The following is a 12702-nucleotide window of genomic DNA, read 5'->3' as shown; positions in this document are numbered from 1 at the left end:
TCCTCCCTATGAGGTGCTCAATTCCAAATATTCCAAATACAGCTGAAAAATATTAGAAACCTGTATAAAATTGAAGCCTAGTCCAAAAAAAGTAAGGAATATTGGTCCAATTTAACAAACAACTCAAGTTGAGAAGAAATTTCTTGTAAGACAGCTTTCTCCTAATTTTTTTTTTATAGGATTGTTATAAGTATCCCACTAGAGTACCACAACCAATTCCATTTGTACGTGTGCACATGCCAGCATAATGCACTTTCGTCAAGAGGCAGCTATTATAATCTTCCATTCTTAGTTCAGCAAGACATTTTTTATTCCTGAAGAGTTTCAGTCTCCTAAATTCAGCCCCATCTTGTTACAAGTCAGAAGCATTTTTCCATGATTTACATAAAAACATTTCCACTGAACTAAACAGCAAGTGATAGATACAGTAAATGGGTTCCAGATAGCATTTAAATAGCTGTACTAATTACAACACAGAGATAGGAACATGATCCCTTACTCAAGTCCTCAGAATAACCATCTAGAACACCAAAGAGAAGAGAGAAGAAGAGACAGCAAGTAAAGGAATTTACAAACAAAACAGCTAAAAGACCCAAAAAACCAACCCAACAACAGCAAAACATTCAGCGTAAAGAAGGTAATCTCAACTAATTAGACACTGTAATGATCTTTTCAAAATCTGTTAGAGGTGAGTAGTAGTTAATAACTTCACAGATTTCCTCCAATCCTTTAACAAGGAAGGAATGGCAGTTTCTAAATCATTATTGCTCTGTCATCCTGGACCACTGCCAAGAACGTGGAACTTTGGGGCACCTGTCAATTAACACATTCCTACTGAAGGCAGGCTCATCTTCGGGCTTTAAATCTACTAAGAATTAGTGATTACAAGCAAGGAGATCAAAAAACATAATAAAACTAGAATTAGCCTCTTGAAGCACAGTCTCTGACAAAAGAACATGAAGAGCTGTCTCTGCTTTAGCAGCTATATACATATTTTGGAAGACGAACTCCATGATGTAATAGCCCTTTTTCCATCTCTAGCATCTGTGGTATATAGCAGCGCATGCCAAAATGACTGGCCACCTGATGGACAATTGCGTATAAGAGTCAGATCTAAAGCTTTTCTCTAATCAAAGCTTTCTGCAGGGGTTCTCAGTCTAAGTACAGGCTTCTCATTGATTTTTCTTTTCCTCCAGGATGACTACTTTTAACTCTAAGTTGAAAAATATAAAGTTATGCATTGAAGCAAAAACACCAAAACAGTATGATACGTATTAAAACAACAAGACAAATGAGCTACTGTGATCTAAAGAAACTGACAGATTTCTGTGCAAATACAGAAATTATATTTGTCTAAGTTAAAAGATGCTGATTATGTTGAGTTCTGAGGGAGACAGGCACAGTGTGGAGGACAAATTAAAGCTGATGCATTAAAAAACCAAACCATCAGCTGCCATTGACTTAGAGCTCGGGAGTTCAAAAACTAAAGTGAAGAAAGTTCTAGGTTCAACAATTATAATCCCAGTCAGAGCAAAACCAATAGGGAGTCTACAAACCCACTGTAAAACTAACCTAAGGTTTTCCTTGTAATTTTCTGTCAGCCTTCCCAGCACCAATTCCAAATTAAAATACAACCACGCCTTTAACTGTTGGATATCCCAGGAACATCAGAAGTATCAAGGAAGAAGAATGAAGTAACACCAAAAATATTCTTTGCACTAAACTCAACCAGAGAGAAAAGGAAATAAAATTTTAGTGTGCCAGTTGTGGTAGCGCCTCATAGAATGAAGATGTAGAGAACAGTTCAAAACACCACAATGAAGGGGAAAACTATCTATGGAAGCAACCATTACCACAGTTACTCCTTTTCTGGACAACTGTTGTACAGATTCAAGTTCCTTGGATAAAAACCTGTTTGTATTTGGAGGTCTTCTATACCACTATCACAGAAATCCTTCTTATGCAGGTATTTCAGGAAGTATGACCTTCAACTTCAGCAAAGCAGCTTGGCACAATTCTGCTTTTCTGATAACTTCCTATCGTTCAAACTCCACAATTTCTGGTCCGCTTAATTAACAAGAAATGAGACAGAATTAACTTAACAAGGCATGATCAACGTGAGATCAATCAACCAAGCAATTGTTTGGCTATGGCTACCTACTCCCATCTCAGTAGCAACCATCACCTTTGGTGGTGGTTTTTTTTGTTCATTTTTAAAACAGGGCTTCCCTACCATCGCTACCCAATTTTAAGCATTTCTCCAGTCTCATGTAATCACTAAGACAAGTACAAGCTCAGCTCGATCCTTCTGCCAGGAAATTATCCCTTCGGTAAAGTTCAAATGACATTCCGACATTCCCCATTTTTGATGAGCACCTCCTTTCAGTCACACAAATGGGAAACACTTTCCCCACCACCACCACCACCCTAAAAAAACATTATTATTTTTTATCTCTAAGACTGTCACCAGAAATCAAAGTCCAGACACAGGAAAGGTAAAGGGAATTGTATTTTTACTGATTTATTTTTAATTTTTTTTTTTTTTTTTTTTAACTTCTGCTAAATTATTGAGTGTTGAAAAAGGATTTTATGGAGCAACTGCTTCTAGTGTCTCAAATCAGCAAATGCACACAGTATCAAATTGTAGACCAGATATCAACATACATAAAACTAATCCTACTCCCCGAAACCTCACCCATTAAGTTTGACAAAGGGCATAGCCTGAAGTCAAAGACAACACTGCCACCAGCAACATCTCCTGTCTTACATAAAGTATAACTCTTGGAGTGAAAGTATTTCAACCATTTATCACACTTTAAAATTTGAGGGGATTTATTTCATGCATTTTGACACTGCCCTCTGTCTCTACTACAGAGGAAGTCTGAAAAAATTAGTTTAGACTACATGACTAACTTAGAGGTTTACTTGCTTCAAACCCTGCCTGTCTACATTAGAAAATCCACACAAAGTACGTCTCAACTTATTAAATTACAACTACTTTCCAATAATTCTTTGAACAAAGCAGAATTCTTGATATTTGCCAGAGCCTCCTTCACTCTCGCAAGAACTGTATTGTACCTACAGTACAAGAGAGAGTTCAAGACTATAGTTCACTTTCCACTGATAAAAAAGGTCTTGAACAAACTGTCTTATCCTATATTTCAATGCTGAACACAGTATAAGCTGCTCATATGCACATCTTCTAAATTAAGCCAATGAACCTTGGCATAGGCCCAATGAAAGGACATACATAGAAGAGCCCACGTGACATAATCCATGCAGCAAAATTGGCGTTCAAAATACGCAACGCTTTAGCTCTTGAATCAAAACAGCCTTCCAGGTCAAATACAATTGCTTTAATACCTTATTCCCAGCCTTCTTCACTGGAAATGAAAAGCTGCTACTCTTGCATCTGCTGAATCTAGCTGACCTTGGCAATAAATCTCATTATAAATTAAAGCAACATCTAAACTAAAGGTGATAAAACAATTTCAGTTGAAACAAATCCCTGGACATCATCTAATCCAGCCTTCCTCCCAAGAGGTGGCTACAGAACTGTCTGGTACAAGGCACCACTGGAAGAGTCTGGCTTCTTCTTGATAGGCCCTTTTAAGCTTTTGGTCACCATAATTTGTTATTTTCTTTAGCTTTTTCCCTGCAGACTGAAAACACCCAGCTCTAAGCCTCTCCCCCAAATGTCGCAGTAGGATCATCACTACCACCCTTAAATCATTAGCAGAAAACAGCAGATCTCCTAGACTCAAAAGAGCATTCACTCATGAGGATAAATAATAAATTATATCATTATGCATGGAGGAAGAAGCTTCCAATAAAGTCTGTGTCGCAACAGTGAGCTTCTGCAGAGAGAATAAAATTCCCAGGAAATACAGATAATTTTTCCATACTCTTAGGAGTACAGAAGTACTTGAGAAGGAAAAGTATCTTCTGATTGGTAGTCTCTTGTAATTTGAAACTTTGATTAGCCTCCAGGTACCCTAAAACATGATTCCTACAAAAGTCCAATGTCCAATTTAAGATAAACAAGGCAATATTATCTTGAAGAACATCCAGTTTACAAGTGGCACTGTGATGTTGCAAAAGCTCTCATCCTTCTTGCAAAGCTCCTGTATCCTTCTTTAATGAGGTATCTCTGTGCCAATACCTGAAGAGAGCCAGAAAAGGATCTCTCTTTTGAATCTTTTAATTCCTATCGAACTCCACGCAGGAATAAACAATTTCTTCAACTAAAAGCTAAGCATGGCAAACTCTGTGGAGACTCTGTGGACAGTCACCAACATTTTACTGCATACTTGAGAGTCTTTCCTGCTAGTACCAGATGTGAAGAGTCATTTCTACCTCTCCTGATTACAAGCTACCAGGCTCACCCAACACATGGCTTCTGCAAGGGCACACAGTGTTTCAGATCTCTGAAAAATTTGCCAGAGGCTTTGCACTTCAGCATCTCCTTGTACCTTGGCTTTCAGCTTTACCACGATTTTGAGCGAGGTATATCTTCTTGCTATCTAGGCAGTCAGGTTAAGATAAGATTCAATTAAAAGCAGTATCTTTTGGCACCACGAGAACAAAATAGAAGCCAGGAAACCACAGGAGAAAACAAAAGTACAGAAGGAAAAACACAAATAAAACCCTTGCATGTTCATCTTATTAACACTAACTCAACAGTTTCACAGTCAGGTGTTAGCTGGGAAAAGGATGGTGATGCTCCGCTCCTTGTAACTCATGCTGAGTCTGCCACCAATCTCTAACCTTTTCCTTTCTACCAACCCCAAGAGCATGCAGTGAGTCACTGATCCAACAAAAATCAATCTGGTGGAGTTAGTTTTCAAAGTCAGATCACCAGGCTGAGCCAACTCACCATGTGGCTGTGCAATTGCTAGAACCCATCCACAGAAATAAGCAGTCAGAAAATGAGAGGCACCACACCTTTGGTGACAGGACAATCTTAAAATAAGCAGTTGTGAGAAAGAAAGTCTCTCTATTCATCTGACTTGCTGCACATCTCACATCTGATCGATCTTCCTAAACATTACTCAGTGAACATCTGTAATATAAAACCTTTCTGCTCATTAAAGAAAAACAAAATCTAAAATAAAATAAAATTTCTCCTCCGGACTAATTTCCTTTTCACAGAGGGTATTCTGATCATTCTTTCTAACTGAAACATTTCATTTCCTCTCTTTGGAGATACAGACGTCTTTATCAGACCAGATGTCATCTCATGTACTTGACTTAGAATAATAAGATTCAATTTCAACAAACGTTAAGATGTTCCATAATTTTTCTACTACTTAACACTCAGTTTGCATTTTCAGATTCTCAGCAGCTTCTCCCTGAAACGTCTGCTTTAACTTGTTTTGGATATTAGAATGCAGAATAATATGCACAGCTTTACTGCTGGATCACAGTTGCATCTGTAAATTTAACGGTGACCGCTGAATTTACCCCAAAAGCTTCCACTTAAAGATACTGCAACAATTTAGCACTGCTTCTTATAAGATTTCAGCTTGCTATTTTTACATTTAAAAGTAAGCGATAAAGTCTTTACCCAGACTTTTGTTATCAGCTTCCAAGTCTCCCAAAAATGTTATGTTGATAATATATTCCTTGTCTAAATATAGAAGGCATACTTACATGAAAATTTAGGAGGATCCTTTTCCTCATTTAACATTCTGCTTTCTCCCATACTACAACATGGAAGAAACCAGGTATTTGACAGTTGCCCCACTCACATGACAGCTCACCCAGACTGCATAACCAAGGCCTGAGAAGTAATTATAAAAAAGTATCTGATGATCATTTTCCTCATTTGAAGTAGACTTTGTAAAAAAATAAAAATTGCAAAGAAAGAGATACCTGGATTTCTTCACAGAAGCCAATTACAATAGACAGTGATTAACCTGCTTACTTACCCTTGCTTAATTTTTTTTTCTTTAAATGAGCTCATCTTTCTTCACTTCATCTTTCTCCTCCCTCATCCATTCTTTCCCCAGACTGCTGCAATAACATGCTTTTATTCATTCCTTTTGACTGCCAGGGCCTTAAACTAATTATTAACTGGGAATGTATCTAAGGATCTGAATGAGAAAGTTGGAATTAACCCAACTGCCTTTCTCACCTTTTTATTTTGCATACTGTAGCAGCTGATCTAACTGTTAACACTGCCAAAAATAGTAAATGTGTGATTTTCCTTTCAAAAACAAGTTTGGTGGCCACTTGAACAAAAACGTGTAATAGTGAAGAATAACAGAGAAAAAAGAAAGTAACTGAAAAAAGCCACAATTTTGAGTGATAGCCATTAGCGACGACACTGACTACATATAACATTGTCTCAACACCTTTGCTGTAAGAAAATCCTGCAGAGGAGGGCATCCTGGGTTTGGGAAATGGGACAACTGACACTCCATCAAAAGACTTGTCCTTTAAAGAGGCTGAAAAGGCATGACCTTACACTGCCTGCAAGTGCAGAGCTGGCTGGTTGTACAACACCGACTCATCTTGTTTCCAGTTGTTAAATTACATTAAAGGACAGCTAAAAATACATTAAATATTTTCCTATTACTTTTCCATGCAAGCAACTGCTGTAGTTACAGCAAGAGCAATGTCCGGGCAAACGCTCAGTAACAGAGAGGGGGAAAACTCCAGAATCCTTCCAATGCATTCTAGATCAATAACGTAACATTTGGATGGCAAATGCTTTTTTTTTTTCCTGTTTTTATCTTTAAATTTTTCTACAAACAAAAACTAGGGCATTTCTAGTAATCAAAATAGGAATTTTTTTTTTCCTATAAAACATTCATTTCTTTTCCTAAAACATTCAGCAGATCTGAACTATGGTTTTCACTCCCCTCACTCAAAATTTTTGCTTTTTTTTTTTCCTTCCAAAATATACTAAAATTTGATCAGTCTGCCTGTGCTATATAACTTATTAAATTCAAAGAACTTTCATACTGATATGTCCCATCCTCCGGGCTGGAGATTATTCACAATTGAGAAAAAAATAAGGAAGATGCATCTGAAAAAACTGTATAGTCAACGTTTAAAGCACTTTGTGACAAAAGAGAAAATTTTAATTGATTAATGATCTCAAGGTCTCTATCGCCATCTAGTGAAAAATTACTGCCACTACTACACTGCCCAGATAAATGAAATCTCCCTCAACGGAATCAAACGCACTAATTTATCCCCTAGATCCAGCCTACATACAACCCCAGGTGTAAGACTTTGCTACATTTCTCCCACATATAGTAAGGTATGCAAGGGTCGAGCACCAAGACTGACTGATGAGTACTGAGCTCCTATGGCAAATTCTGGCAGAGTTTCATAGATTACACTGTCCTAGCACGATGATCTGTTTTTATAAATGACATTCTTTCTACATTGAATATAACAACTCTGCCATTAAACTGAAAAGATCATGTCATACGCTATCATAGATTAAAAGTTCTTAAAATAGCAGTGTGTAATCACAGCAGACTGTAGTCAAAATAAGGAAGTCTGGGGTAGTTCCATGACATTTAGTGCACTGGCATAGCCAAACCACAAACCAAATTTACAGTCCACAAGGGACAGTACAAACTATTCAGTATCATACATTTGCAGCACTCAGTTCTCCTATGGTCTTCAGTCATGCAATTAAAAAGTACCAGTTTCAGAAATTCAAAGCTCATTCTCTCTCAGCTGTGTTAAAACCTAATGCTACCGTCAGCTTCAACAACTTAAACTTGAAATGTATATTCTCTGCTTTGAATTAATCTGACAACATAACTGAACTGTATTTTTGCAAAAGAAACACTGATTTCACTTCAATCTATGCAGGATTTTTCCCACTTAGATATCTGCATTAGAGACATCTACAAACTCATCTGCATTTGCCCAGGCCATTACAAAAAAAAACAACATATATATATATATACATATATACACACAATATTTTTATATATATTACATATAATAGAACAATATTTATTAAATTATTTTTATTGTTTTATTGGATTTATTTATTAGAATAAATCTTTTCTGTAATAGTCATCTTTCAATTTACCTTTCCATACAGAAGAGCCAAATCTCCCAATAGCTAACATATACTGACTTTATTTTAGCATTTAATGTTAAGAGGCAATTTTAATTAAAATTACAGAGTAACATTCTTCTAGATTAAATATTCCAACTCATGAAATCAAGCCAGAAAACTAAGGTGACATCTCATTATATCTTTGACAGCACAAGCTACTACTTTCAGAATAAGAAACTAACAAAGCTGAAACTGTTTATTAATTATCTACAAAAGCATTTTTTTTTTAGCAGAATGTTTGCAACGTTTCATCAGAAACTATTATACTTCCACAGAAGCACAAAACTACTCAAGTTTTCAGAAGTTTGTTATCTCCACAGGATCCAGAGTGCTAGGAAAAAAAGATGACTTCAGCTCTACAGGAGGTGCTCAACTAGACAGAAGAGACCTACCAAGACTGCAGTGTCCTGCTGATTTCAGTGTTAGTGCTGTCAGATGTAGTCTGGCTCCTGCTTACCTTTGTAGGAACCTCAGCGCTGTGCTCCCAGCAGCCCCATCTCACAAAACTACTTTTAGAACTCACCAGGGATGACACTTTCAGCCAATGCTGTGCCAATACTTTAACTTCTTCCTCAAAGTCAGACCAAGTCAGACCAAAACTGTAGATGCAAATGTGTGGTAAAACCTTGCAGAATGCAAGCTCAGATCTAGTACCACCAAAATTTAAGAGGTATGAAATCCCTCTGAACCAAAAAATCAATTAAGTAAAATAATGCATCTCAAATGTTCCCTAGTGCATATTCTATCATCTATTTCTGATTTTCCTCCCCACACAGTAACCCATTCTACCATTACTTTGGAATATCCAGACAGGATGGGGCCTTGACCATCCTGATCTACTAGAAGGCACGCCTGCCCATGCCAGGGTGTTAGAACTAGGGACCATTAATGTCCCTTACAACCCAAACCATTCTGTGATTCTATAACATGATGCAGGAACACCAGAATTGGATGCACTATTATTCCATAACTGGTAAGTCACAGACTTACTGAGAATAAACAGTATGTTCTACTAAGAAGTAATTTTCTGTCTTAATAGAGAAGTAAAAGGCTCCAGTACCCATACAACATCTTCTTTGTGACAGGTACTCAACGTGACTAATGGGGAATGACATCAACAACAAAAATTAAAATTCAGAAAATACAAACTATGAAATATATAGAACTACTCTTCATGCCACCCTTGTCAACAAATACAACAGAAACATCCCCCCTGCCAAAAAGATAAAATCTCCTTATAGGAAATGTCAACATTAGAATTCACACAGAAGCGTAACTCATTTACAGTAATCAAAGCTGGGAATCATTTCCTCGTTAAATGCCTTTAGGGTTAAACATAAGTAAACATAAGTAAATCCTGGAGGGACAGCAGATGTGAGGTTATCCCAGAAAACTGTTCAGGGGAAATCTCTGAAAAATAAAGACATGTTACTAGAAACACTAAACCCATCAGCTGTGAGTCATGAGTGCACCTACAACAAGGATAGCTGTACTCTTAAGTCACAAGAGTCATGTGCCCTTAACACTGACATGAGCTCTTCCATCTCCCTGATCAACTCAAACCAACCATTCTGTCACATTCATTACCTGGCCCTCTAAAGATTCCTGCCCAGCACTCTCTTTTACAAAGAACCAACAAGCAGTAGCAGGAAAAAATCACGTTTTAAGATGCTGTGTATTAATGATATCTTTTGGATCAGAAGTGATTATTTTCTCTCTGAACCAATGAAGAGGTCTCCATTCTGCCAACCATTGTAATCAAAAGGAACAGCAGCTATGCCTATAAATTTAAAAGAATCTCTTAAAAATATAATCTGTTCTCTTGAAGCTAAAGCAAACCTTCATTTTAAAGAACAAACAGGTTTTGAAAGTAAGGCCCTAACACATAATCCATTGGCACCAGGGGATTAATCTGCTCTGTCACAAAGTCAGGGTTTCAGGCAAAAATGTAGCAAGGCACAGGACTGACCACAGACAAGTTCATCCAAAATCGACAGGTACCACTGAATCAAAGACCAGCGCCTGAAGCACAACTGGAATCTCATGGAAAATATGCAAGTCCTGATTTCTTCTTTTTTTTCTTTTTTTCTTTTTTTTTTTTTTCCAAACATAGTCCAGTCTGATGAAACCAAAGCATTTTAACACGTACAAAAAAAGAAAAAAACAGCTCAAGCTAGACTTTCAAGTTGTCTTGATTTGAGACATTTATCTCACTTCTTTCCAGACTCTAAATTCCCTTTTTCTTCTCAAATGCAGTACAGGAAAAACAAACAACAGGTCCAAAATTAAAATCAGGTCTGAAAACAAGTGAAAACCGCTATCCTGTTCAAAGAAAAGTAGGTAGCTTAAATTCACTTTTAGGTACACGTGTTCACAAAGTTGTTTAATGTCTTACCTCTCTCCCTTTATGCGTCACCAAAGCAGCCAAAGGCTTGGCATAGAATCTGCTGTAGGAAAATCCTAGGCAGCCATACATACTGTTAGCGGTGAGTTTCAAAGCTTTCTGTCTGATATCGTACTGAAAAGAAACATAACCAGCAAAAATGATACCACCAGAGCCAACAGAGAGCAGAACTTAATCTTCAAAATTACATTCACAGCTTTTTATACAGTCTGCAGCAATGATGGGCTCCAAGAAAAACACATTACAATCACTGCTCACTACTAATCATGCCTATTCTGCAAGGCTGATCAGTGCACTTAAGGGGAAAGGAAGGAAAATCAAAGGAGTTCCATAAAACACACCTGTAAATAAAGGTCAGGATTTAAGTCTGGCTGTTTCATTAACTGCTTAACTTGGCGCCTTCTCTCCACAAGTTTCCTGATTTCTTTAGGCAGAATTCCCATTTCCAGAGAAGGGTCCGGAAGCTCTGGAATTTCTTCCTCTTCTTCCACCTGTCAAATGACCATCAGTGCTTATCATTTTACGCTTTGGGGAGTTAGGTTTTAACGTGCTGAGTGAACAGCTTTGCCAGAGGGGGACAAAAACAACACAGCTCATATCTGCTCATATCCAAGCCCGTGCCTGTTTACAACAACAGGCATGAAAGGGCTTTTTTCTGTGGTGTTTGGACTCCATCACCTACCCCTCTGGGGCCAGGGCCTAAGCCTGTCTCCATCCAGAGGGAATCCAACAGAAACACAGACTGGCAGCAGTGAGATTTTTTACTTTTATATACATGAGCGTGTAAAAGAGATATAGTTGGTATGAGTGAAAGTAAACACATAAGCAAACCTTTCCTTGCTAAACTTTTTTTTTGTTGTTTTTTAAATTCTCTCCTAAGTATTTTTGGTCTTCTGAGCTGTAAAATGGAGCACGTGATCTGAGGAACTGATTATTGGAATACAGTAATAGACGAAATGGAAATCAACAGTAATAACAAAATGAAAACCCCACCCCAAGCAACTCTAACACAGTAAAAGAACAACCCGGCAGAAAGCATGCATTTTTTCTATTAGCATGTGTGAAGAAATGATTGCTCAGCAAAAGTGCAGAGATATTTCAAGTGCAATGGAAGAGAGAGAAACACACAAAGAGTAACAGAGACACTATAAGGCTGGCACTCTAGTGAAGATTAAAAAGAAACTTAAAAAGAAATGACTTAAAAATGAAATTAAAGCTTCATTCAATATTATGCCGTGCAAGAAATCAAAATGGGACATTTCAATTTGAACAATTAGGAAAGAGGAATAAATTCACAGCAAGTTTGGAGAAATACAACGGAAGAACTCCACTTTTCTCCTCATTTCTGCTGTGGTATTGATATTTTATTTGTTAGGAGACTAGGTCTCTTAACTACTTATGGATAACACACTTATTCCAGCCAGTGAGCTGATCTCAGTTAAAAATAAAAGCCTCGGGTTTAACCTTCAGACCTGACAAGTTCCCTGCTTCAGTTTACATCACAGCTCCACCAACAACTGTGCCAATACAGCTGACGAAAGGAGCATAAGCAGCCATGGCCAACACAGCTGCTGAGAAAACAGTACAAAGAAGGACATCTTCAGGAGGTTCTTCAGTTGCATTTAATATGGTTTAACACTTTCTTAAATCGTGTGATTTTCAGCAAAGCTGGTCTTGCAGTTGACATACTCACAGCAGTGCTCCCTGACACACACCCAAGACATACTGCCCTCGAGTCTAATGGAAGGTTGCTTTATTGCATTCCTTCCCCAAGCATGAGACTTGTATCTCCTTCACCAAGGTACATTTTATGAATTCTACAGCAACACAACTTTATGGAGCTTCTACCAAGGTATGAAGAAATGGGCCAGCCGATTGAGAAACTGCTAGGAGGACACGGGTCTGAAAAGGACCAACAACGCCCAACTAAAAATCTTGCTTCATGAGGATACCAAATTAGAAAATGATAGATTTTATTAAATAGGAGATAACTTACCAAGACTCTAATGAAGTATCACTGAAATAAAGATGGCATATAAACCATACCCCAAACTGAAATTTACTATGATGCATCTTTAAACAAGGCTCATTTTTTTTTTTTTTAAGTGTGAAAGGAAAATTATAAAGGAGCCAAACAATGAATAAGAGCAATTTCTTAAAAAGCTAATTCATAAAAAACATGCTGAAATTAAGGCACTTGTAAGTT

The 12702-nt window shown here is 37.5% G+C and overlaps 1 protein-coding gene across 2 annotated transcripts in view; it reads right to left on the bottom strand.

Moving 5' to 3' along the window:
- The window catches only part of POLA1 (DNA polymerase alpha 1, catalytic subunit), a 193224-nt gene that overhangs the window by 145451 nt on the left and 35071 nt on the right, over nt 1-12702 (bottom strand). For both annotated transcript variants that reach the window (XM_042867742.1, XM_042867743.1), the window contains 2 exons: nt 10838-10987; nt 10488-10610 (listed from right to left, as the gene is read on the bottom strand). In XM_042867742.1, the coding sequence (XP_042723676.1) occupies nt 10488-10610; nt 10838-10987 (273 nt within the window). The remainder of the gene's footprint in view (nt 1-10487; nt 10611-10837; nt 10988-12702) is intronic.

This window comes from Lagopus leucura, unplaced genomic scaffold (genome assembly GCF_019238085.1).
Source record: "Lagopus leucura isolate 7727_CA_CO unplaced genomic scaffold, USGS_WTPT01 Super-Scaffold_100001, whole genome shotgun sequence".
Taxonomy (NCBI): domain Eukaryota; kingdom Metazoa; phylum Chordata; class Aves; order Galliformes; family Phasianidae; genus Lagopus; species Lagopus leucura.
This window is presented reverse-complemented; position numbering and strand designations above follow the sequence as displayed.